General features: G+C 36.7%; 1 protein-coding gene across 1 annotated transcript in view; it reads right to left on the bottom strand.

Annotated features, from left to right (window-relative positions):
* Positions 1–1,600: 1,600 nt before the first annotated feature.
* The window catches only part of LOC141394864 (ATP-binding cassette subfamily G member 4), a 99,694-nt gene continuing 73,707 nt past the window's right edge, over positions 1,601–27,587 (bottom strand). The window contains exons 3-8 of the mRNA XM_073969942.1: positions 24,525–24,642; positions 24,103–24,438; positions 23,803–24,041; positions 2,901–3,362; positions 2,575–2,831; positions 1,601–2,509 (exon numbers count right to left, since the gene is read on the bottom strand). Coding sequence (XP_073826043.1) covers positions 2,081–2,509; positions 2,575–2,831; positions 2,901–3,362; positions 23,803–24,041; positions 24,103–24,438; positions 24,525–24,642 — 1,841 coding nt within the window. The 3' untranslated portion in view covers positions 1,601–2,080. The remainder of the gene's footprint in view (positions 2,510–2,574; positions 2,832–2,900; positions 3,363–23,802; positions 24,042–24,102; positions 24,439–24,524; positions 24,643–27,587) is intronic.

Below are 27,587 nucleotides of genomic sequence, written 5' to 3'. Positions count from 1 at the left end.
AAAACTTATTTGGATAAAAAGACACCGTTTTTTTCCAAAGCGAATATCTCAGCTTCTATATGGGGTATACCAAAAGCAATACCTGACAATAAAAGTAGAAGATATCACCTTTCTAATGATGTAAAGTAAGTTCTCGTAGGTGATCAAACGAAGAAGATATTGCAATAGTCGCTAATAGAACCCAACTTTTCATTTTTGCGATTTTAATAATAATGACGGATGTCACACCTTTGGTTGGGGCCTTCTAGAAGCAAAGCCCGACTAAGAAAGTAGAAAATCCCATCTTTAAAATTATGCAAATTAGGTTGTCGTAGGTGGTCAAAGATATCGCAATAGTCGATAATGCATCCCTTTTTTCCACTTTTTCTGCAATCACACTACAAGTCGGAATTTTGATCGGATCATCACGAAATTTTCTCACCAAGATAGAAGCCTATTGATGTTGGTGATGTCGAGAGTAGTCAAATATAAAACTAAATATTAATTATTTTGGTTCAGTTCGCCTCCGTAAAAGAAATGTTTTCGAGTGAAAAGATTATGCACAGGGGTAGTGGTGTAGGGTATCACATAGTCGGCCCCGTACCGACTATAGCCTTTTCTCACTTGTTTCTCTTTTGTTACTATAATATGAAATTTATAAAGCCAATGTTTATAATTTTTGTTTCATATTTTTTTACGCGCTGTTTAGTTTCTGCACGTATTTTTAATTTATTTTTTAGGGGTTTATACGGACTCTGAGGTAGTATAATTTAGATTTGCTCCCAGATTTTTTTTAATTTCTTTGATTTTCTGCGAAAATAAAAACAAATTTTAGAAAGTATGGTGCATCTACGGATGAATATCAAATGCTGTTACTGATATATGCATACATTTTCTCAATACAACAAATAAGAAATGTTAAAATATTTTTTCTTTAAAACAGAATAAAACCCGCTATAACTTTTGAGCGCATCAGCCAATTTTGTGAAAGAGAACAGATTTGAAACCAGATTTTTTTCCTTATACCAAAAATCGAAGATGTGCCCGCAAAATTTTTTTTTTTTTCAAATGCAATTGTAAAGGATATTTGGTTTTTACCATATATGTATGTATATATTCTTGATCAGGGTAAAATTCTAAGTCGATATAACCATGTCCGTCAGTCTTGCTTGCCTGCTTCATTTCTGACATAATAAAAATAAATGAATATAGACAAAAAGGGCAACACAGTTCGAAATTTGCTCGACCTTCTTTATTTTTATTATGTCAGAAATGAAGCGGGAATGCAATGCAAGCGGGCGACGCTACTTATGTACCCAGGCCTTTAAGGCCTAAATTTGCTTTAAATTTTGAGTAGGATTTAACGAGAACTTTAATTTGGTTGCTAACTTACTGACAAATTTTCTTAATTACCGAAATTACAAGCATTTGACTTTTACCGATTTTTTTTTAACCAAAAAATGATTTACGTCCTGTTTATGTACATATGTCGATAAGAAAACGAATGCGTAAGAAATATACCAAACTCGTGCGTGTTTTTAAAATTAGTTTTTGTTTCGAAAATTACTCTTCTAGCTTCCTATCTTGTACCATGGTTTTAAAATAGAAATCATGTTTGGAATTAATATTGTCACACGTTTCTTTTATTTTTTCTCATTTTTTCGTATCAAAAAATAAAAAAAGATATCTTATATTACAAATACTTATATAACTAATATCACGTCAGCAAAATTGACCAAATTCATAAATTCGTTACAATACTAAAAAATAAACCCTTCTCAAATGTAATGTATTAAGATACCAAATGTGATGTATAAATATGTACTTATTTTAAGTTTAAAAATATTTGCTTTAGGCTTAAGACAATGAATATAAATATGCCGTGCAAAGATATGAGAGACGATCGGCCATAACTTCAAACATTAATGTCGGTTTGTGCTATCTGTTTTAAGGCAAATATGGACAATATTCAATCGAATTCTGTCTATTAATGGATCAAAATATTTAACTTAAAAACAACCCCATAACTACTTAATAACTAAATCTTTGTACATCTTAATTTATTTCTAAAAAAAAAACATTTTTTAAACAACCCTTCTCTTCAATATTTATAGGTGGTAAAATTCAAATATTTCACCAACATGTGATTGATGTAGTGAAACAGACGATTTGTGGATCCATTTGATGTGGACAGACGTTGTTTGATTAGTACAAAAGCCAGCGAGGTACAAACGATGTAATAGATCACCAAGAAGAATATCGATGACCAATAATTAAGATTGACATAACCTAAAGTTTCACGCAAGAAATTGGCATTTTTAAATATGCAGAGCATTTCGGTGGGAGGGCAAATTGTGTCGGCACGATTATAGCCATAAAGAGTTTCAACCAAGGCCTCCATGCTGTGGCGCAAATAACTGAAATTCATTATGAAACGCATAATAGGCGATATGTCACGACCATAACCAATGCCATAGCAGGAGAGTAAGATGAGCGGTACTGCCAAAACGGGACCCATAAACATGGCATTCTGGAAAGAAATAAATAATTTTTTTAATTTTTTGTCAGATTTGAGTTTCCTTTAAATTCACTTACCACCAAACTTAGCCGTGATGATACCAACATGCCCAAACTATCGGAAATCTGGGCGGTAAGTATGGCCACCAGGAACAACATGGCAAAACGAAACAATTCCAACGGTTGACTGGACATCAAATAAACCATGGTTAAGTAGATAACGGCCAATAGGAACATATAGGGGAAACGAGAAGTAATCATGGCCATATAGTAGGAACTTAATTTGTACCATTGATTGAAATGTTCCCGTTTCAGAAGTTTCATTTCACTGGGAACTAAAAACAAAAAAAAAAAAACAAATTAGGCCTGCCATATCGTATTAAATCATTTTAAACTGCACTTACATTGAGCCAACACCGGCATTAGGGGTAAATATAAATACGCTATCACAATGGTAAATGCAAAACCGAAATTGAACAAAGCCTTACTCGCATCATTACCCACACCAACATAAATACCACCCACAATTAAGCCCAAAATAATATTCATATAGAAACGTAGTTTAATGTAGGATTTATCGCGCCACATCTTTGTCACCATATGCAGGAGCAAGATGCGATATTGCAACCACCATGGACAATGAGATTCCAACGATTTCTTGTCAATTTCCATTTCGAATTGTTCCAGTTCGTTGAGCGATGATGCCCCCGAAGATGCTCCTGATGTGGTGTTCGATGTTGTGGGTGATATTGATTTCATTCCGGTGTAGCAACCATTGGGCAACCAGCGATAGACGTTGCCATTATCCACAGCGTTTACCATTTGTTTGTGATAATCACCATATTCACGGCAGGCAACTTCGATAACTGAAAGTAAAAAATTCATTAACAATTAAAAACAAGAAAGAACGGCGTTGAGGTCGGCCGGACCCTCCACCATCACTGTATTTGAAATAAATATGAACAATTAGTAACTACCCTGTAGGAAGCATGGGGTCATGTGTCGACATGTCACCACTTTGTCTACTATTATGGTGAGAAAGTCAAAACTTTTTCAACATGTTGTCAACTATTGATACTTTTACCTTAATAAGAAGAAGCATTGTTTATATTAACAGCTGATAGCCCAACGAAGCATCTTTTTATTTTTGTCTTCATTATACCCTCAGCATTTATGTTAACGATGTGCCTCATCGAAATATAGGTTTTAGACCCCAAGTATGTTTGGACGAAAAGTGTTTCAGACAATTTGGAGTTGATTTAGCCATGTCCGTCCGTGAGTCTGTCTGTCTGGCTGGTGCGCACGATAAATCTCGAACGAATCTGCCAATTCGGTCCAAAATTTGGCCTTCGTAATATTTAGTCCAAACATAGTTTAAGTTCGAAGATAAGCCATATCGGTCCACTCCTTCAAATACCTCCCCCACAAATGTTCAAAAATGTTCGCAAAAACTGTGCGCACAATAATTCTTGAAGGGAGTGACCGATTTGGTCCATACCTTACACATCCAAATATATCTACCAGATATAGATCAGGTTCGAATATGGACTTTATTTGTCCAATCTTTCGGGTACCTATCACACACAATTTCGGATAAGTTCACTTTCAGACCTGCTTGCGAATCGCTTTGATTTTTGTTGAAGCAACTTGCATTCGCTGCCTCAATTACGACGGTAAAAGTTTTTTAGGGGCAAGTCTATACTTCTTGAGAAAACAGCCCGAAACGTGTAAAAACCCCTATGGCACCGTATGTAGTGGCTGGAAAGCAAGATAACGCTCGAACTGATCAACCGATTTGGTCTAAAATTTGGCCTTCGTCATATTTTGTCCAAACTTCAGTTTCAGTTTGAAGATGGGCAATACCGGTCCACAGCTCCCGGTACTTCCCCCAATATTTAAAAAATGCCACTAAAATGGTATGCACGATATCTTTTGAACGGGGCAACTAATGTGGTCGAAACTTTGGATCCCATAACATTTTGTCCAAATTTAGTTAAATTTTTAAAATGGACCATATCGGCCCTCTCCTTAGGATACATCCCCCACAAAAGTTCAACATTTGTGTTCAAGTGCAGTTTAGGGTCTGTTCGAAAATCCTTTGGAAATGCATACCGATGCTGTTCGAAATGGTGCTCTTTATATGCTTCCTGGCATACTGGTCCAAAAGTTATACGATGACCCACTGCAATGACTAGTGAGCGCGATATCTATCGAAAAGATATGACTTCCAATATAAGATCCACTTCGATAATGGACTATGTCGGTTTTTGTCGGCAAGTTCAAATGTCCAAAAAGTGTTTCAATTCACATGGGCTGAGGGTATATCTCTGTCGGCAAAGTCGACTCATACTTTTTTACTTGTTTGAGAGTAAGTTTTCTATCTATTTATGAAGACGTAAAATTTCAGGTAGAACGTTTTATAGCCCTAACGAAGTCTAAGTACTAAATTTCATCAATTTCGGTAGGATATTGAGGCCACAACCATCAAACGACCGAAAATCGGGAGGTATCGTTCTATGGGGGCTATATAAAGATGTGGACCTATACCGACAAATACGAGTCTCAGGTGGACAATTTTGTACCCCAACGAAGACTAAGTACCAAATTTCAGCCATTTCGGTGTGATATTGAGGCTAAAATATTCATTTCGGGAGAATATTGAGGCCTATATGAAGACGTGGGCCTATACCGACAATTTTAAGGTGGACAATTTTGTACCTCGAACGTAGACTAAATGCTAAATTGCAGCCATTTCGGTGTGATATTGATGATAACACCTTCAAAATACCGAAAACCGGTGGGTACCGTTATATGGGGGCTATATGAAGACGTGGACCTATGCCAACTAATTTCAGTTGGAAAGTTTTGTAGCTCTAACGAAGTCTTAGTACTAAATTTCAGCCATTTCGGTGGAATATTGAGGCTAAAACCTTCAAAATATCGGAAATAGGGAGCTACCGTTCTATGGGTGTTATGTGAAGGCGTGGGTTGTAAGTTTTATACCCCCACTCTTTATAGAGTAGGTGCAGTTTTCGCATTGGCAGATGTACTGTACTAACAGGAAATACGATGGATTGGGAAAGGCGTCACAACAACACCGCCCATGCTCCCACTGAAGACAAGGGCGAACAGATATATTTTACAAGTGCTTAGAAGAAACTTATGACCGTTGTCCTGCCCATGACATTAAAATTATTGTAGGCGATTTTAATGCCAAAATTGGAAAGGATAATATCTTTGGCCCGGGTGCCACCGTGGTGCAATGGAATGCACACCCGCCTTGCACGCTAAAGGTCTTGGGTTCGATTCCCAGGCCAGGCAACACCAAATTTTCAACGGTGGCAAAATACCCCTCAGTGATGTTGGCGACATTTCCTGAGTATTTCAGCCATGTAAAACTTCTCTACAAGTGGTGTCTTAGGACACGCCGTTCGGACTCGGCAATAAACAGTAGGGCCCATATCATTGAGCTAATATGAATCGGGGTGCACTCATTGATATGAGAGAAGTCTCCCTTGTCCCATCTGGGATGTTTGTGGAACAATTATTATATATATATATATATATATACAGTCGGACCTCGATTATCCGTGATGGTCGGGACCGGAGGCATTACGGATAATCGATTTTCCCGGATAATGGAGGCAATGTTTTTTTTTGCAGTTTTTGAACATATTTTTAGGTAAAAATTGCAAATATTGTACAATAATATGAAAATCTGCAAATTTTAATAAATTTGTTACGGTAATCCACCATATTTTAGAAGGATACATAATATCATCATCATCAGATTCATCTGAATTGAGTTTGTCCCATGGTTTTTGTGATACCGTAAATACACAAATTGCGTAATACGGGAGAATTTCCAGTAATCGTTTGTTTAACTTTTGTTTGCTTAATCAAATTAATTGGAAAATGTGTTTTTACTCCCTGGTAATGAAGTTTATAACGAAAATTAGAAGAAATGCAAAAAAAGTCCAACATTTCTTTTCTATCACGGATAATGGAGGTTCCCGGATAATCGATTCACGGATAATCGAGGTTCAACTGTATATATATATATATATATATATATATATATATATATATATATATATATATATATATAATATCTTTGGCCCAACGGTCGGGAAATTCAGTCTGCACAGTTAAACATCTGACAATGGTATGAGGCTGATATACTTTGCAGCTACTAAAATCATGGTAGTTAGCAGTACCAGATTTAAGCATCTCGAAATTCATAAGGGCAGCTGGCTGTCTCCAGATCAAAAAACAAGTTGAAATTGATCATGTTGTGATAGATGGAAGACATTCACCGAACGTGTTGGATGTACGATCATTCCGAGGAGCAAACATAGATTCGGACCACTACCTTGTTGCAGCAAAGGTACGCACCCGTCTAAACATTGCAAATAAAGCACGAACAGATACAACGCGGAAGTTGGACATCGGTAAGCTGCAAACACAACAGATAGCCACAGCATATTCCACTAAACTAGCCCAATTGCTTAATGAAATCACTCCTCATCCCGATAACATATCAGCACAATGGCAAAATATTGCCGACTCCATGCAAACAGTCGCAAAATCCATAATTGGATACCAGAGACCTCCACCAAGGAATCCATGGTATGAATACCAGTGAACTCCACAAAGGAATCCATGGTATAACCAGTAGAGACGTGCTGCTACCGAAGAGAAAAATGCGGCATGTAGGTCTACTCTACAATCAGTAGAAACGCGTAGCTCACGCGAGAGATATCGGGAGAAAAAGAGAGAGGAAAAACGTCTTTTCCGCAGAAAAAAAGAGAGAAATGGAAAGGCGGGAGCAGTGATGCCAGATTTGCCGATTTATCGGCATTTTGCCGATTTTTAGTCCAAAAAAATAGAAATGCCGATTTACCGATTTTTACCCCTAAAATGCCGATTTTTAGTTAAGGCAACTTGTTCGCATAAAATTTCCGTTTTGTATGAAAATTGTGGTTGCTAGAACTAATTTGGTACAATAACAAAAACAACTACATACATATATCGTCAAGAGTAGTTTGATTAATAATAATAAAATTTTTAACATATTATAAAAACAGTTTGAATTTTCTTGATTACCAAAACGTGTACTTAAGTATATACGCCAAGGAAATTATTCAAAAAACGAAATTGTCGAAAAGCGGGTTAGTGGAAATAATTAAAAACTGCACAAACTTTTACATTGAACTTTGTTGTCAGATTTTGAAGCGGTTTCATTTATAAAATAAACTTAAGTTCCTACCTTCAGTAAATCAAAGTTTTATAATAAATGGCACAGAAGATTCATTTTTCGAAATTATAAAGGAATACGAATGCTTTATAAACATAAACGAAAAGCAAGTATCACGCGAACTTTCACGTTTAAATTTCAGAAATTTGTTTAAAGATAAGAACGCAGAGTTGCTAGAATTTTGGAAAACAGTGTGTGAATTAATATGTGCAAATTCTGAACCATTATTTAATATTTTGTCCAAATTTATTAAACATATTTTAGTCTTGCCACATTCTTCAGCAAATGTGGAAAGAGTTTCTAGCCAAGTAAATTTGAATAAAAACAAGTGCCGAAATCGATTAGTTAGGGACTCTATGGAAGGAATTCTCTTTACTAAAGACTACTTAAAATTAAATAAGTCTAACTGTTATAATGTTGTCATTAAAATATAATTTGTTACAAATATTTATTACAAAATATTTATTACAGAAATTGAATTTAATTGTAAACCAAAATTTCAAAATTCCAATACAACTAGTAAGAAATTGTCAGTCGGCTTTGCTGACAGATGTATACCCTCAGCCTATGCGAATTGAAACTTTCTTCGGAGAGATCGAATGTTTTTAAGGTCTTTTCAGAATTTTGTGGCCATTTTTAGACATTTGAACTTGCCGAAAAATGTGGATTAAAATTTAAATTCAAAAGTGTTGTGGAGGTGGTACTTAAAGGAATGGACCGACATGAGAGTTATATCTTTTCGATAGATATCGCGCCCACTAGTCATTTCAGTGGGTCATCGTATAACTTTTGGAATCGGTTGATCAGTTCGAGAATTATCGTGCTCTACAGCCACTACATTTGGTGCCATAGGGGTTTTTACACCTCTCGGGCTATATTCTCATGAAGTATGGACATGCCCCTGAAAAAGCTTTTACCGTCATAATGGAGGCAGCGTATACAAATTGTTGCAACAAAAACCAAAGCGATTCGAGAACAGGCCCTAAACTGAACTTATCCGAAATTTTGTGTGGAAGGTTCCCGAAGGAGTGGACCGATTGAGTGCGTATTGGAACCTCATCTAAGTCTGGTAAACATTTCACGATGTGCAAAGTATGGACCAAATAGGTTACTCCCTTCAAGGGTTATCGTACGCACAAATTTTCCGAACATTTTCGAACTTTTGTGGGAGAGGTACCTGAAGGAGTTGACCGATAATGCCCATTTTCGAACTTAAACTAAGTTTGGACAAAATATTACGAAAGCCAAACTGTGGAAAAAATCGGCTCATCCGTTCGAGAGTTATCGTGCACACCAGGCAGCCAGACAGACGGGCGACTCCAAATTGTCTTAAACACATTTCGTCCAAACATACTTGGGGTCTAAAACCATTATTTCGATGAGGCACATTTTGCCAAAGTTTATATACCCTCGTTAGCATAAATGCTGAGGGTATAAAAACAATCACCTTATTAATTATCCTCTTAGGCAATATTTGTATACGTTTTGTTTAGCTTAACTGAATTGAAAATATATTGATCTCATATATACACGTACTTATAAAAATATACTACATATGCATATGGTAAAACCATTTATTTTCATACATATTTTGAATTAGTGCCCTGGTTTATGAATTGTTAATTGTTTTGTTGTACTTAAAATGTTATTTTTTAAACTTATGCTTATTAAATAAAGCGATAGTTTGAACTGAAAAAAATGTTTTTTAATTGCCGATTTTTTGCCGATTTTGAAAATTTTTTGCCGATTTTGGCACCCGAAAAGTGCCGATTTTCGACCAAACTTATCTGGCATCCCGCCGCGGGAGTGTGAAAAAATCGAGATGTACAGAGGAGCCAGAATGAAGTCCAAAGAGTAAAACATCAAACTGATGGCTTTGGTACAGACACATCCTTCTGTAGAGACCAGCAAGGTAATTTTGTAACAGATACAGATAGTGTGCTCAGGATATGGAAAGAACATTTCTCAAAACTGTTGGTATACGATAGCAGCGAAGACGGCGAAGATACTACAGATCCAATCCCAAAAGGTGGTATTGAATGTTTACCGCCCGGCCAAGATGAGGTAAAGACAGCAAGAAACCGGTTGAGGAATAATAAGGCAGAAGGAGCCGATGGCATACCAGCCGAGCTGTTCAAAACCGAAGGCGACACGCTGAGAAGTTGTACGTATCAGCTAGTTAGCACCATCTGGAACAATTCCAATCTGAGGACCTTGTGTACCGTCCACATGAAAGGAGGTAAGACCTTGATCTCACTAGTTATTGGGGCATAAGTCTGCTCCCTATTGCGTATAATATAGTGTCAGAGATATTATGCGAACGACTAAAGCCTATGGTATATGGGGGCTATATCCAAATCAGAACCGATTTTTACGAAAATCGGCGAACCTATTCAGGGACCTAAGAAAATCTCATATATCAAATTTGAAGGCTATTCGAGTAAAATTGACTGAGTTATAGCAAAATAGGGAAAGATATATATGGGGGCTATATCCAAATCTGAACCGATTTTTGTGAAAATCGGTAGAGCTACTCAGGGGCTTAGGCAAATATTACATATTAAATTTGAAGGCTATCCGATTAAAATTGACCGAGTTATAGCAAAATCAGGGAAAGATATATATGAGGGCTATACCCAAATCTGAAACGATTTTTGTGAAAATCGGTGTAGCTATTGAGGGGCTTAAAAAATAACACATATTAAATTTCAAAGCTATTCGATCAAAATTGAACAAGCTGTAGCAAAATCGGGAAAAGATATATATGGGCGCTATATAAAATCTGAACCGATATATCTCAGAAGGTTGCAGGGATGGGCAGAATGTTTTTACACATTTCGCTTCGGAAGAGATGTCCAATTAACGGAAACCTAGAGCCAAGGTGGCAATAGGTGGCAATCAAAAGATATACTCTACGAAATATTAAGAATTTATACTTTTTTTATTAAATTAAAATTTTTAGTTCTTGATAACGGTACTTTGCCCATGTGCAGTTGATGTCAACTTTTTGTACTAAAATTTTTTATTTATAGCCCACCCATCAAATCCCCATCCAAAACTTTTAATATTATCAACAAACTTTTCAGAAAATGTTATTTTAAATGTCGTCCAATTTTCATATGATTATCGCTTCAGATTATCTGGGAAATATTTTTCATATTTAAAGAGCTATAACTTCATTATGGATGCACATATCGACAAAATTCTTTCAGATTCGTTGTATCGAATGTGTTTACTGTAAGAAAAAAACATAAACATATGTAAAAGTTAACATCACATTTTTTGATTTTTGCCCATGCGGCAACACTGTGCGTCGTTTCGTGATTTCGAACGCATTTCCTGATTTCGTGCGGAATCAAGCAATTTTTATCATGATTTTGCATACAAAAATGAAATCATCTCATTTCAGCGAAATCAACATCGAAATCACAGTACACATGACACATGCAACCCTTATCACGTATCACAATAAACAAGGTGGATGGTTAATTGCTGCAACAAAAAATTTTAGTATCAAAATTTGTAAACAATGTGAAAAAACATTAATTTACTTTGTTACAGTGCTATTTTCCGCTGTAGAAATATACAGTGAGCGTCAAAATAAAGTTTCCACCTCTCAACATTTTTATACCCTACACCACTATGTGGTAAGGGGTATTATGTGTTAGTGCATTTGTATGTAACATACAAAAGGAAGCGAGATAGACCCATAGTTCCTTCTAGGGATATACATAGAATCACTTTCTGAGTCGATTTATGCATGTCCGTCCGTCCGTCCGTCCGTTCGCAACATACAGGTCGCATTTGTTGACCGATTTCGCTGAAAATTGGGGAATACCATTTTTTTAGCCGTCGGAAGATCAAGTTCGAAGATGGGCTATATCGGTCCAAGTTTTGGTATAGCCCCCATATATATTTTCGGCCGATGTCACGTATTTTCTGTAACACACACGCTATATATGTCCGATTTCGATGAAATTTGGAACGTGTGACTGAATTTGGTCTAAAAATAAATGTGCCAAATTATATCGAAATCGGTTCAGATTTGGATATAGCTCCCATATATATGTTCGCCCGATTACACGTATGCGATGTACCAATCACGCTATATACGTCCGATTTTAATGAAATTTGGAATGTTTGACTGAATTTAATATAGAAATAAGTGTGCCAAATTATATAGAAATCGGTTCAGATTTGGATATAGCTCCCATCAGGGACGTACGCAGGATTTCATTTCGGGGGGGGGGGCCCACCATGACCAAAAATCATGGAATTTTAAAATGTTGGGTAGGATTACATAGCGCTATTTTAAAGGCTTTTAGTCGATTTTTTTTAACAATTATTGAGACAAGGTGTATAAAATCAATGAAGAGAGAGTTTAAAAAACTCTGTGCAACACTAAAAATGCAAACAACTTCTAGTGGTCATTTTCTGAAAGTAAATATTAAGACTACAAAAGCCCTGGTTGGGTTTCGTGTTTTTAGATGGGGTTTGGATTTTATGGCCACATCTATACTGGGCTAAAACGACTTTTTTTCAATTGATGCGTGCTTTATCTAAGAAACTAATAAGAATTTTGCTTTGCAGTCTTCAGCAATATTGTAGTCCTAAATTAGTAGAACTTATATGTCGAACAGACGAACTACGAAAAGCCACATATGTATAGCGCATCAAAATTGATAAAATATAGGAAAGTTTACATAATTTCTGGAATTATGGTCAGTAACAGCCAAACTATTGAAGGTTGATCCAAGTAACCTTTCGCAAAAAAATTCCAAATAAAGTGATCAGCAATTCTTCAGAACATTCTGAAACTGTAAAACACTTATTTCATGTTGTTTAGGCGGAATTCCTATCATACTTTCTACAAAACATATTTCAAACAACGTTCACACAGGCTGTTTATTCTCATATTTGAAATTTCAATGTATTGTTGACATATTTATCAAATTGTTGTTGAAAAATATGATAGAAACAACGCGATAAAGGAATTTTACAACAATGATATGATCTGAAGAGTTGTGTATTACATTCCAGCGAATATTTTTCCCAAAGATAACATTAAGAAAAATTTTACGGTTTTGGAGATACGCTGCTAAATATATACAAATCAAGAAAATGTTAGATATATTATAAAAATTTAGGCAATAAATGAGGTTATTCGTGTTCATTATGTTTCCAAATACATTATTGTCGTTCTTATCTACAAGTTTGCTGCGGATGTCATGGAAAGATACATATTGGTTTCAAAGTTATAGCCCCGATTTTCTTTAAAACGTCAATATTTGGCCATGCTTAGATAGGGCCATAAAATCCGAACCCGATCTAACAAAACTAAACCCAAAGAGGGTTTTTGTCTATTGCGTCTGTACTTTCATAAAAACCGCATTTGAAATTGTTTGCACAAAATTACCTTTAAAATGTTGCACAGTGAAATTTAAAATACAATGTTGGAATTTGGTACAGAGTAATATATATTATGTTTTAGTTCTTGGATGTTTTTTATTGAAAATTACCATGTCAGACCACGTTCGGTATGTTTATTTGTATTTGTAAGTTGTAGACCACATATGTATGCCCACATTTTGGTATATCTCAGAATTTGTAATATCGGGAATTGTTTTCGCTAGATTTTCAGTATTCAAAGATCTTAATTTAATTTCTAAGAATATTGGCTATAATAAGGATTTTTGGATTTTTTTGGTTGGAGAACCTCTATGCTGAAAGTGGTTAAAATAGATCTATGTTTTAATGCATAACGAGATATCGCCCTTTTTTAGACCCATTTTTAAAAAAGTATTTAGTGGACAAATCTTTGACGCCCATACATTACATATTTAAATCTTATAAGCCCTTTAATTGGAATTTGGTATACTTCAATATTTCAAGGTATTTTAATATCTTTTAAGTTATTTCTATAAATTGAATACATCCGACATCGAATAATTCCAATCGAAAATTGTCTACTGCTATTGTGCGGATAACCTTACATAATATTTACCCAAGAAAGAAATGTTTAAATGCAAAGTGATTGGAGAATCCAACTAAAAAATATATTTAAAAAAGAAGGCTGCTTTAACCGGAGTCGGACAATACAGTCTATGAACTCCCAATCCTACTCATAGTAAGTACTATTTGAGAGTACGAAACACATGATTGGGCTTTGCCAAAACATGGTCGAATAAATATTTGAGAAAACAAGCAAGTCGTCTTTGTCGCCTGTGTGGATTAATACCTTTACTATCGCCAGATCCAAAATCGGCTTCACAGACAATATATTTATCCCCAAAATTTGTATTCTTTGAGTTTACAAAATTTTTTGGACGTATGAACTTACCGGCAAAAATATCAAAACTTTAAGGGTACCTATCTTAGCGATTGTGGACGTTTCGAGTTATTGCTCATAGCGCAAAAGGAGAGTGTTTCTGAATGTGCCGAATTAGTCCATTAAGCAAGTGTATCTCATTATGAGAGTCATTCCTTTCGATAGTTATCGCGCCCACCAGCCATTTTAGTTGGTCAACGTACATTATGTCAGAAAGAATGGCCAAATAGGATATGATATACACGATGTTAGGAAACAATTCAAACTTTTGTGGGGGAGGAACTCGAAGTAAGTTTGGAAAATATTACGTCATCTAAAATTTGGACCAAGTCTCCAGCCATAGAGGCGGACTGGGCTAAATGCTTGTCTGACCCGGCTTTCATCCAAATAGACAGAAGTAGAAAAGATAAGTATTTTTAAGGAAGTTCGTTGTAATAATATATTAATCTGGTTTTTGAAAGTCTGCTGAGAAACCGAAAACGTTTTAATATTAGGAGACAACAAGTTCCACAATCGAACAATTCGTTTAAAAAAGGATTTTTATTAAATATTTATTTGTGTCTGAGAACTTCTAGAAGACGATAAAAATATATAATCACATTAAAAAAGGAATAGAGGTATCAGATTTCAACAAACCGATCAAATGAAAACCCTACAAGCTGAAGGAAAAACTGTGAACAATTATTTCTGCAAACATCTACCATATGCAAATTTTAATATTTGACGGAAGCTGGACATAAAGTAGTTTATATTATTTCCGTAGTACACAGTATAACCTCAATACCATAAAGAATGTGAACAACAAATTTGTCGAAATAAATATATAATTGGTTTTCGATATATAGTCCACGAAAACCCCATTTCATGCACTCCCCTTCCCACAATATTAAACTCGTCATATTTTTTGATACAGGATGGAGTGTAATCATTACGGAACTCCGAGTTCATTTATTATTATTATTTCTTTTTTTTTTTGATACTGGAACGATATGGCATAAAGCCGTAATACAGAAAAATTTGAAAATTTCAAGCAAAAAGTTAAAAATTTTCGAACAAAAAAAATCGAAATTATTTCTTGCAAAATTTGTTAACAAAGTACATTTTCTGTACAGAAACTTCAGAAAATTTATGTTTTCATTTGAAATATCCAAACATAAAATTATTTTATGAGAAAGAAAAAGGTAATGATCTGTTACAGTAGCTAAAGAAATTTTTGGTCTACCAAACCATTTCGGGGGGGGGCCCGGGCCCCCTGTGCCCCCCCCCTGCGTACGTCCCTGGCTCCCATATATATTTTCGGCCGATTTCACGTATTTTCTGTACCAAACACGCTATATATTTCCGATTTCGATGAAATTTGGAATGTGTGACTGAATTCAGTCTAGAAATAAATGTGCCAAATTATATCGAAATCGGTTCAGATTTGGATATAGCTCCCATATATATTTTCGGCCGATTTCACGTATTTTCTGTACCAAACACGCTATATATTTCCGATTTCGATGAAATTTGGAATGTGTGACTGAATTCAGTCTAGAAATAAATGTGCCAAATTATATCGAAATCGGTTCAGATTTGGATATAGCTCCCATATATATTTTCGGCCGATTTCACGTACTTTCTGTACCAAACACGCTATATATTTCCGATTTCGATGAAATTTGGAATGTGTGTTATATCAAAATCGGTTTAGATCTGGATATAGCTCCGATTTATATTTTACATATTCACAGTGGTGTAGGGTATCATATAGTCGGCCCCGCCCGACTTTGATCCTTTCCTTACTGGTTTTGATTGCATTATTACACCGACTTAGAGATATTATATGTATAACATATAAATGTAACTTTTTTTAAGTATTTAGTGGTGAATTAAAATCCAGAAAATATTAGGCCCTTCCAACGATTCATTGGGAAATAAATGAAATAACCCAAAATTTGACGTGTCAAAATAAAGTTTACACTTTTGCCAAACGCAAGCATTTTTTTATTTCTTTATCAACATTAAGCGATATTTTTGATATCTCTTTATTACATTCGAGCCTCCAAACAATAAACCAACGAGTGTTTTAGTGTAATCCGGTGATATTTCCCCCCATTAGACCCGTGGTACCGCTTTCGTGTAATTTTGGCACAAAATAGGCCTCTTTTTAAGTTTTTGTCGAATTTTTTTGGCAAGTACTATATGGATTTGTGGTCTAGATACTTTAATGAGTGATCCGATACACATAGGAGTCAATTATAGCAAGATGTTATTTATAAATATGGGCGAATGCGTCAGATCCCTGCCCATATGTTACGTAAACCTTTGGTATTAGCCCCATTCCTCTAGATTAGGGTCTTTAATATCGTGTCAATAAAGATGGAAGATATTGTTCTCATATTCCGGAACCCATAAAAGCCATTTATCCGCACTCCGTTACTGTAATGGACCCCCTGAACATATAGAAGACGAACCGAACCCGCTAATAAGGCGTATAAATACGTGCCACATGTTGGTCGTTCTATGGGTCTGTATGAAGGCGTTTACCTATAATGACGAATTTCTGCCGGAGAGGCTTTTACCTCCAACGTAGACTAAATAACGAATTTCAGACATTTCGGTGTGTTGTTGGGGCCACAACCTTCAAAATGCAGAAAATCGGGAGGTACCGTTCTATGAGGGCTATATCAAAACGTGGGCCGGTATATATCCCATTTGCAATACCAAACATCCTAGGGGTAATAGAAACATTTATACCAAATTACAAAACTCTTTCTTAAAAATTGCGACCTGTATCTTGATTTCAACAGAGGGACAGAAAAAGTACAGACGGACATTGTTATATCGACTTAGAATTTTACCCTGATCAAGAATATATATCGTCTGCTCCGTCGGAAAAGGTCGTAAGTCCCTTTCAATAAATTTTTCAGGAGGAAGAAAAAACATTCCAGCGCTTTCTGTATTAAAGATTTTATTATGGTGGTAAAGGCAGTATTTTTCGTTTATTTATTCCGCTTCAATACCTGTACTTTGGTTGATAAAATTCCGTCGCGTTTGAGAGATAATTGGATGTCTTTGGACTTACGACCTTTTCCTTGTACAGTTTTGTATTTTTGTAGGGACTTACGACCTTTTCCTACAATTTACGGAATTTTTAAAATAAAATATTTATACTCTACAATACAATGTGGAAAGGGTATTATAAGTTTGTTTTGCCCAATATTCGTGTAACATCGCGAAGTATTCGTCGTAGACCCCCTCCCCTTGCCATTTTTTCATATCTTGACGAGATAAAGCGATCTAGCTATGTGTGTCCGTCCATCCATTAACAATTCTAATAAAACTACAAGCCTCAATTTTGGACCGATCGCCACGAAATTTTGTGGAGAGGTCGGGTTCCGACCAGAAGTGACCCCATTAGATGTTGGTTATGATCGAAAGGTGTGAAATGGACCAAACCCATAATTTTTACCCGACTTTGTAGCTGTCCTGTAGATCGCAGTAATATTCCGATCGGAGCGAAATTTTAAGAATGATTTGAGTTTAAGACAAATTATTAGCGGGTTTAAAGACCAAAACTTTTGTGTGAAATCTTATATATAAAAGGCAATGTGTGTATGTTTGTATGTTCCGCATAGACTCAAAAACGGCTGAACCAATTTTTTTTGAAAATTTCAGAGAATATACAAGGAACAACCGAGGTGAAAATAGGCTTTATATTTTTTGAATTTCGGAGGGGGCGGGCAGGCCCTATTTTTCAAAAAACGCCTTTTTTGTAAAACATATGAAAGTATCGGTCAGAAAATTAATTTGCGAGGCAACGGTTGTTGTATCTCCAACCCTAAGTACTTATTCCATGTAATTTTCAGATTATGCACAGGGATGTCCCTTGGTTTAAGTAGGCTATATATGTATTTTGTTAAATTTCGGAGGAGGGGGTTAAACCTGTGCCCTATTTATACCCTCTGCCTTTACGCTAAAGAGGGTATTTACACTTTGATACGACCAAAAATGTGACTCATCGAAATAATGGTTTAGATTTGTACGATATCCGTTTCAGACAATTTTGAGTAGATCTAGCAATGTCCGTCCGTCTGTCTGTCTGTCCGTCTGTCTGGCTGGTGCGGACGATAACTCTCGAACGGATCAATCGATTCGGTTCAAATTTTGGGTATCCAAATATATTGTCCAGATTTGATTTAAGTTCGAAGATGGGCCATATAGGTCCACCCCTTCAGGTACCTCCCCACAAATGTTCAAAAATTGTCGCAAAACTTGTGTGCAAGATAACTCTCGAAGGGAGTAACCGAATTGAACCAAACTTTGCATATGGTAATACTACCTCTAGACATACATCAAGTTCGAATATGGATTATAACGGTCCACTCTTTCGGGTACCTCCCACACAAAATTTTGGATAAGTTCACTTTAAGACCTGTTATTGAATCACTTTGATTTTTGTTGAAGCAACTTACATTCGCTGCCTCAATTACGATGGTAAAAGTTTTTTAGGGGCAAGTCCATACTTCTTGAGCAAACAGCCCGAAGAGTGTAAAAACCCCCTATGGCACAATATGTTGTGGCTGGAGATCCACTTCCATAACGGTCAATGTCGATCCATTCCTTTTAATATCTCCTCCTCAAAACTTTTGATCTTTAATCCTAATCAACAGTTTTGTCGGTTCAGACGCCAAAAATGTTTAAAATCCCCTAAATACAGACATACGTATTTTGGGAAAAAATTGTTTCAATATACACAGGCTGAGGGTATATCTCTGTCGGCAACGCGCTATATATAAAACTTACGAACAATTCCGTTTCCCCAATCCTGGATACATATTTAAGCAATAAGACCCGACCAAAAAGTTTGGACCACAGGCTCCACCAAATATCCGATTATCATCCAAAGATGTAGGCTAGTTCTTTACATTGTACCCCAACCATGGATGACGTTAAACATTATATCTGAACTACATTAGCTGTAGTATTCTTTTAAAGTATACATTTCCCTGTGGACTTACGACCTTTTCGTACTCAAGTTTGTACGTTTTTTGGACTTACGACCTTTTCCGACAAGGGCAAAACATATAGAAAAACGCCATATACTACCATTTTCTTTGTATCATACGACGTGTTTTGACTTGTACTATCATCCTGTAACAAAAACGCGATTTCCAAAAAAAAGTGGACTTACGACCTTTTCCGACGGAGCAGACGATATACTTTATGGGGTATTTTCGATGTGTTACAAACGGAATGACAAATTTAATTATACCCTCCATAATATGGTGGAAGGTGTAAACAATTTATGTTTTTGTTATTTTTATGTGTTGTTTGACCTTTTAATCTATTAAATTAATAACTTAAAAATACTCATATAAGCAAAACTCAACATTTTAACTTTGACCTTAAATTCCTCTGCATCTACTAACCGAATTTGATCGTTTTTGAAGAATCGGAAAGCTTAATGTGTTAGCTAGTCGAATAAAAATACTATGAAAATATCTTTATCTTTTCAAAAGTTACAGAGTTTTGACCAGAAAAAAAAACGATTCTGAACCGCAGCACTGTGGTTCCGCCCGTGGACAAAAATCGAAAAATTTATGGCGACAAATTTAATTGCAATTGAAAGAAATATTCTCTAAACACATTAAATTTTTAATATCCAATATTATTTCTGCCAATATACAGCGGTAATATGTCAAGTCAAGTCGAAGAAGTTGAGATTTGTATGCGGTGCCTTAAAAACGAAAAATAGATCCGCAAAGCATTCGTAGCTTATGAGTGAAATTAAAAAAAAATTGAAGAGATAAATGTACAATTTCCAAAATTAAATTTATAGTTGATGGTATTGACTATGTTTTTCATCTTCGCCCATTCTTATGATATGGCCTAGCCAACGCAATCGCTGCATCTCGATACGTTTAACTATATTGATGTCGTTGTATAGCAGATACAGCTCGTGGTTCATGCGACGTCGATATTCACCGTCAACGCAGATTAGTCCGTAGATCTTTCGAAGAATTTTTCTCTCAAACACACTAAGCACTGCCATGTCTGCTTGCGCAAGTACCCAGGCTTCGGAGCAATACATCAGCACGGGTAGTATCAGTGTTTTGTTGAGCGTTATTTTTGTTTGACGAGATGTGGCTTTGTTTTTAAACTGCTTACTTAAACCAAAATAGCATCTGTTGACCAATACAATTCTTCTTTTTATTTCACAACTGATGTCGTTTGTTGTGTTTATGGCAGTGCCGAGGTAGACGAAGTCTTTTACTACCTCAAAATTAAAGGAACCAACTTCCACAGTTGGTCCGAGCTCAATGGACGCATTGCGCGTCGACACCATCAACTTGGTCTTCTCACCGTTTACCGCCAGACCCACTTTAGCAGATTCTCCTTCGACCTTCATAAAGGTATCAGTTACTTCTTTTACTGATCGTCCCATGATGTCTATATCATCAGCGTAAGCAAGTAACATGTGGCTATTGGTGTAGATTGTGTCACTTCTTTTAACGTTTGCCTCTCGTATAACCTTTTCCAGCAGGATGTTGAACAGATCACACGAAAGGCTGTCTCCTTGTCTGAAACCTCTTTTGGTACAAAACTCTTCGGAGAGGTTCTTTCCTATTTTAACTGAGGATCTCGTGTCAGTTAAAGTCATTTTACAAAGCCGGATGAGCTTTGCGGGGATACCAAATTCAGACATGGCTTGGAATACATTTAAACGCAGCGGGCTGTCGAAGGCTGCTTTATAATCGACAAAAAGGTGGTAGGTGTCGATCTGCATCTCTTGGGTCTTCTCCAGGATTTGCCGCAGGGTAAATATCTGGTCAATGGTCGACTTGCCAGGTCTAAAGCCGTATTGGTATGGTCCAATTATCTCGTTGACCATTGGCTTTAGTCGTTCGCACAATATCCCTTATTGGATACCAACAGTTTTGAAAAATGTTCTTTCCATATCCTGAGCACACTATCTGTATCAGTTACCAAATTACCTTGCTGGTCTCTACAGGAGGATGTGCCTGTACCAAAGCCATCAGTTTGATGCTTGACTCTTTGGTAGAATTTTCGGACTTCATTCTGGTTCCTGTACATCTCGATTTTTTCACACTCCCGCTTTTCCATCTCCCTCTTTTTCCTGTGGAAAAGACGTTTCTCCTCTCTCTTTTCTCCCGATATCTCTCTCGTGCGCTACGCGTTGCTACGATTTGTAAAGTAGCCCTATATGCCGCATTTTTCTCTTCGGTAGCAGCACGACACTCCTGATCATACCATGGATTCCTTAGTGGAGGCCTCTGGTATCCAAGTATGGATTTTGCGACTGTTTGCATGGAGTGGGCAATACTTTGCAATTGCGCTGATATGTTATCGGGATGAAGAGTGCTTTGATTAAGCAGTTGGGTCAGTTGAGTAGAATATGCTGTGGCTATCTGTTGTGATTGCAGCTTACCGATGTCAAACTTTCGTGTTGTGTCTGTTCGTACTTTGTTTGTTACGTTTAACCGGGTGCGTACCTTTGCTGCAACAAGGTAGTGGTCCGAGTCTATGTTTGATCCTCTGAACGAACGCACATCCAACACGCTCGATGAATGTCTTCCATCTATCACAACATGATCAATTTGATTTCTTGTTCTTTGATCTGGCGACAGCCAGATGCTTAAATCTGGTACTGCTAACTACCATGTTTTTTGCAGCTGCAAAGTCTATCAGCCTCATACAATTGTCAGATGTTTCACTGTGGAGACTGGATTTTCCGACTGTTGGGCCAGGGCAACGGTCATATGTTTCTTCTAAGCGCTTGTAAAATATATCTTTGGTCTTTTCGTCCTTTTCTTCAGTGGGAGCATGAGCGCAAATAAAGCTGATGTTGAAGAATTTTGCTTTTATTCGAATTGTAGCAAGTCTTTCATTCACTGGTGTGAAGCTGGAGACCAGGTGTTTTAACCTCCGACCAACTACAAATCCGCAACCAAACTCATGCTTTATGTCATGGCAGCTATAATACAGTGCGTCACCTTTAGGTGTTGTTGTGACGCCTTTCCCATTCCATCGTATTTCCTGTATGGCAGTAATTTCGGCCTTTTACTTTTCAAGTACATCTGCCAATGCGTAAACTGCACCTTCTCTATAAAGAGTGCGAACATTCCAGGTGCAGATTCGTAGATCATGGTCCTTAAAACGTTTGCGGGGGTCGTCAACTTTTGAGGGATTTGTCCTTCTTTTCTTTTTTCATAGTAGGCTGCCTGTTCTAGGGGAGGGTTACTAACCCTGCGCCCAAACCCAAGCTTGTAACGTTCCTATGGGTGAACGCGCGGCACATTTTAGCTCACTACCTTTAACGGGTGTTAAAGGCAGCTATCCCAGGTGACACCACGGGGAGGTCAGTGTCCACTTGAGATGAAAGAGGGACCAAGATAAATACTGGACTTTGCCATGTTAAACCCGGTCAGGACCGTTCCTTGGTATCTTTCATCCCCTACGTCACCCCTTATACCCCGGCTGTAAAATCGCCAAAATTCCGAAATTCGGGAGGTACTTTTATATGGGAGCTATACCTAAACGTGGACCTATATTGAACATTTTTTGCAAGGAAGTATGTTGTTCCCTCAGAACTCAAAATTAAAAATTGCAGCCAAACTTTGGAAAATTTGGCTAAAATCCTCAAAATACCGAATATCGGGATGTACGTTTATATGGGAGCTATACCTAAACGTGGACCTATATTGAAATTTTTTTGCACGGAGGTATGGTGTTCCCTCCGAAGTCAAAATACAAAACTACAGCCAACTCGGTTAGAAAATTTGGTTAAAATCGTCAAAATACCTAATAACGGGAGGTAGGTTTATATGGGACCTATATCTAAACTTGGACTTATAATGAACATTTGTTGCAAGGAGGTATGGTGTTCCCTTAGAACACGAAATGCAAAATTACAGGCAAATCGATTGGAAAATTTAGAAAAATCGTCAAAATATAAAAAATCGGGCGGTACCTTTATATGGGGGCTACACCCAAATGTGGACCTACAATCATTAAAATTGTTTTTCTCTCATTTGGGCTCGTTATAAAACTATGTTTAAAATTTTGAGGCGGTAGTTCGATTATAACCATTTTTGGCACTCCTTTTCATACAAGTGGGACCACTGTGCGCTGTGCGCCGTTTTCACTTGTTTTAATTATTTTATTACCCACTTAAGTTTCTGCCATGGTGATATGAGGGTTAAGGCATATGAATCATGTCAAGAGTAAAGCATATTTTTAGGAGTTTTTATAACATTAGTGACTGCTAAACAAATACAAAATATGTCCGTCTATTTCATAATTGGTACTATCAATAATAATTGGTTTTATCAATAATTTATATTGACTTATTAATTGCCTTAACATTAACTATATATTTTTTTTCCTTTTAACAATAATAACAGTCCTTGTTTTGTCCTACAGCGTTCAGTGTTACATTTAATTTTTAATGCAAAAGGCAATTAATAAACAATGAAGCATTTCATATTGTAATTAATTACTGCTGGTCATCATATTGTGTGAATGAACTATGATTGAAAGCCGGACAGTTATCCATTAATTACAGGCGTTTAAATGTAAATTAAAAAATGACAGTACAATGTAAAGACCTTAACGACTTTGTAACAATTTTTATGGCCTGTAAAATACCTATCACATACATACATACATACAGAAAATAATAAATAAATAACAATGTTAAAATCATTGTACTTACTAAAATCAGCTGGATTATAGGTCACAGGGCATGGGATTCCAATTTCCTTTACATAAGGTACAACATTCCCCACACTACCCTGATAGACACATTGGCCCTCAGCTAAAACATAAACCTTATCGAACATTTGAAATAATTTGGCAGGTGGTGTGTGAATGGAACAAATGATGGTACGTCCAGAATGGGCCAGGCGGCGCAATAAGGCAACACATTGAGAACTGGAGAGATCATCTAAACCTCTGTAAAACAAAAGAAACAAACAATTACCAATTAAATCTTCTTCTTATCACACAAACTTACGTTGTTGGTTCATCGAGAAATAACACCGGAGGATTATTTACCAATTCCATGGCAACACACAAACGTTTACGTTCGCCACCAGATAACCTGGCCGCCAAGGTGTTTGCCGTCTTCTCTAAGCGTAACATGTTCAATATTTCATCTATAATTTCTAACTTTTGTTGCTGATTTAAGTCATTGCCCAATTTTAGATTGGCTGCCAGCAGCATAGCTTCCATAACGGTAAAATACGGATCAACAATATCCTGTTGCATAATGTAACGGGACATTTTACGAAATAGCCGTGGATCTCGCGGATTGCGATTTATGTTGATATCACCGGAATAGTTGGAAATTCTAATAAGGGATTGGGGAAGGGGAATAATTATTAGTTGTATGGTATGTAGATAATATAGGGTGTAATAATTTTAAATAATATTTACCCAAATCCTGCTAATAAATTAAGTAACGTTGTTTTCCCAGCTCCAGAAGGACCCATTATGGCTGTTAGCTCGTGTGACTTAAATTCGCCGCTGATATTCTTGAGGATTTTCTTTTTACCTATAAACAGAAAAAGTTTGGATAACGTTAAGTCAATTTGGACTGAAATGTTTTCATAATTCGGGCTGTCGGAACTTTTACCCACTTGGTAATTTTTTAAAATTATCGATCAATTTATTGAGGGTTATTTCTGACGGAGGTCCTTGAATCTCATAACTTGGGACTCTACCACAACGTGAACCTATGTTATTATTGGTTGTAATAGAGTACATAATTGCGATTTGACGCGAGAGCAAATCGGCACAAAATAACACATTACAGATGTCGATGGCAGCTCAGCACTCTAGAGAATCTGATAAATTTTGTTACAATAGATATTGTGGGTTATTTGAGCTCTGCGCGGTAATTATGTTCCTATACAGAAAATTTTCTAGGAGAAGACATTGTGCCCTCAAAGGTAACTAAATACTAAATGTCAGACATTTCGGTAAAATATTTTATTATTTATTTGTTTATCTAAATATTTGTTACAATTAAAAATTATAATAAATTTATAACTAAAAGCACTAGCGACTACGACTATCGGCTTATTTCAGTAATATAATTTGGCTAAAACCTTCAAAATATCGAAAATTGGGAGGTATCGTTCCCTGGTGGACATATTTAAAAACGTAGACCTATACTGACAAATTTCTGGGGGAGAGTGCTGTAGCCTTAAATATGATTAATTACCAAATTACATCCATTTCGCTGAGACAATGTGACTAAAACCATCGAAACACCGAAAATTGTGAGGTCAAAGTACTAAATTTCAGACATTCCGGCAGGATATTGAGGCCACAACCTTTAAAATCGGGAAGTACAGTTCTATAGGGACTACATGAACAAATTTCTGGTGTAAAGTTGTATACCCGCAACGAAGACTGAATACCAAATTTTAGCCATTTCGGTGAGAAAATGTGGCTAAAGACATCAAAATGCTCAAAATCGAGAGATATCGTTCTATGGGGTCTATATCGCCCATTTACTCAAAGAGTGACACATCTCAAAAAATGCAGTTTCGAGAAAAACGCGTTTTAAGTTGGCGATTGAAATTTGGCTTTTCACCTTAAAAGGATTATTACAAATTTTTTTGAGTTATGCCACTCTTTGAGTAAATGCGCGATATGAAGTCGTGGGCCTATAACGACAAATTTCTGATGAAAAGTTGTATACCGCCAACGAGGACCAAATACACAATTTTAGCGACAACCTTCAAAATACCAATTGGAGTCGATTGAGCAATGTCCGTCCGTCTGTCTGTCTGGCTGGTGCGCACGATAACTCTCGAACGGATGAACCGATTCGGTTCAAATTTTGGCTTTCGTAATATTTTGTCCAAACTTAGTTTCAGTTCGAAGGTGAACTACATATATCGGTCCACTCCTTCCGGTGCCTCCCCCACAAAAGTTCCAAAATGTTTGGAAAATTTGTGGGCATGATAACTCTTGAAGGGAGTAACCGATTTGGTCCATACTTTGCACATGGTCAAATTTCTACCAGACTTAGATGAGATTCCAATATGGACTCAATCGGCACACTCCTTCAGGTATCACCCACACAAAATTTCGGATAAGTTCAGTTTAGAACCTGCTCTCGAATCGCTTTGATTTTTGTTGCAGCAACTTGTATTCACTTCCCCCCATACAACGGTAGAAGTTTCATCAGAGGCAAGTCCATTATTCCTGAGAAAAAAGCCGGAAAGGTGCAAAAAGCCCCTATGAACCTTGTGAAGTGGTTGAAGCGCAAGATAACTCTCGAACGGATCTGTCGATTCGGTCCAAAATTTGGCCTTCGTACTATTTTATCAAAACATAGTTAAAATTCGAAGATGGGCTATATCGGTCCACTCCTTCAGGTACCTCCCCCCACAAAACTTCAAAAATGTTCGGAAAAATTTTGTGCACGATAACTCTTGTAGGGAGTGACCGATGTAATCTATACTTTGCACATCCTTATATATCTACTAGATATAGATCAGGTTCGAATATGGACTATATTTGTCTACTCCTTCTGGTACCTCTCTCACAACATTTCGGATAAGTTCACTTTAAAACCTGCCCTCGAATCACTTTGATTTTTGTTGAAGCTATTTGTATCGCTACCTCCATTACGACGGTAAAAGTTTTTTCAGGGGCAAGTCCATATTTCTTGGGAAACGTGTAAAAACCTCTATGTCACCATATGTGGCGGTCGGAGAGCAAGATAACTCTCGAACTGTTCAACCGATTTGGTCCAACATTTGGTCTTCGTCATATTATATCCAAACTTAGTTTCATGAGGCAATACCGGTCCACAAATTCGGGTACTTCTCCCCAATATTTAAAAAAGTCACTAAAATGCTAGGACGATATCACTTTATGGGGCATTGGTTGGTCCAAATGTTGGATCTCCTAATACTTTGTCAAAATTTAGTTTAACTTCTAAAATGGCATATATCTGTCCTCCCTAAGGGTACCTACCCCACAAAAGTTCAACATTTGTGTCTTAGTGCAGTTAATTCCTAACATTTTTGTCGGCAAGTTCAAATGTCCAAAAAGGGCCACAAAATTCTGAAGAGACCTTAAATACATTCGATCTGTCTGTATGTGAAAGTTTCACTTCACATTGACTGAGGGTATATATCTGTCGGCAAAGCCGACTGACGCTTTTTTACTTGTTTGAGGATTTTAACTATGTATATGTTGGCCGATCAAATCCTAATTTGACATTCGAGATTCTCAGTGGTCACAAAACTTCTCCGCCATCAACATATCTTCACTCTTTGATATACGCCCCAAATAAAGGCATCGCCCTATATTTAGCCGTTTGGGGTATCCGTGAGCCGTTTGGGGTATCAGCCTCAGTATTTGGTAGGTTGTGGCCTCAATATTCCATCGAAATGGCTGAAATTTGGTACTTGGTGTTTCCACCAGAAATTTGATGGTATAGGTCCACGTCTGTGTATAGCCCCCACAGAAAGGTAC

This window comes from Musca autumnalis, unplaced genomic scaffold, assembly GCF_047663935.1.
Source record: "Musca autumnalis isolate F117 unplaced genomic scaffold, ASM4766393v1 scaffold_2, whole genome shotgun sequence".
Classification (NCBI taxonomy): Eukaryota; Metazoa; Arthropoda; class Insecta; order Diptera; family Muscidae; genus Musca; species Musca autumnalis.
The sequence above is the reverse complement of the archived record's forward strand: the minus strand, read 5'-3'. Positions and strand labels throughout refer to the sequence as shown.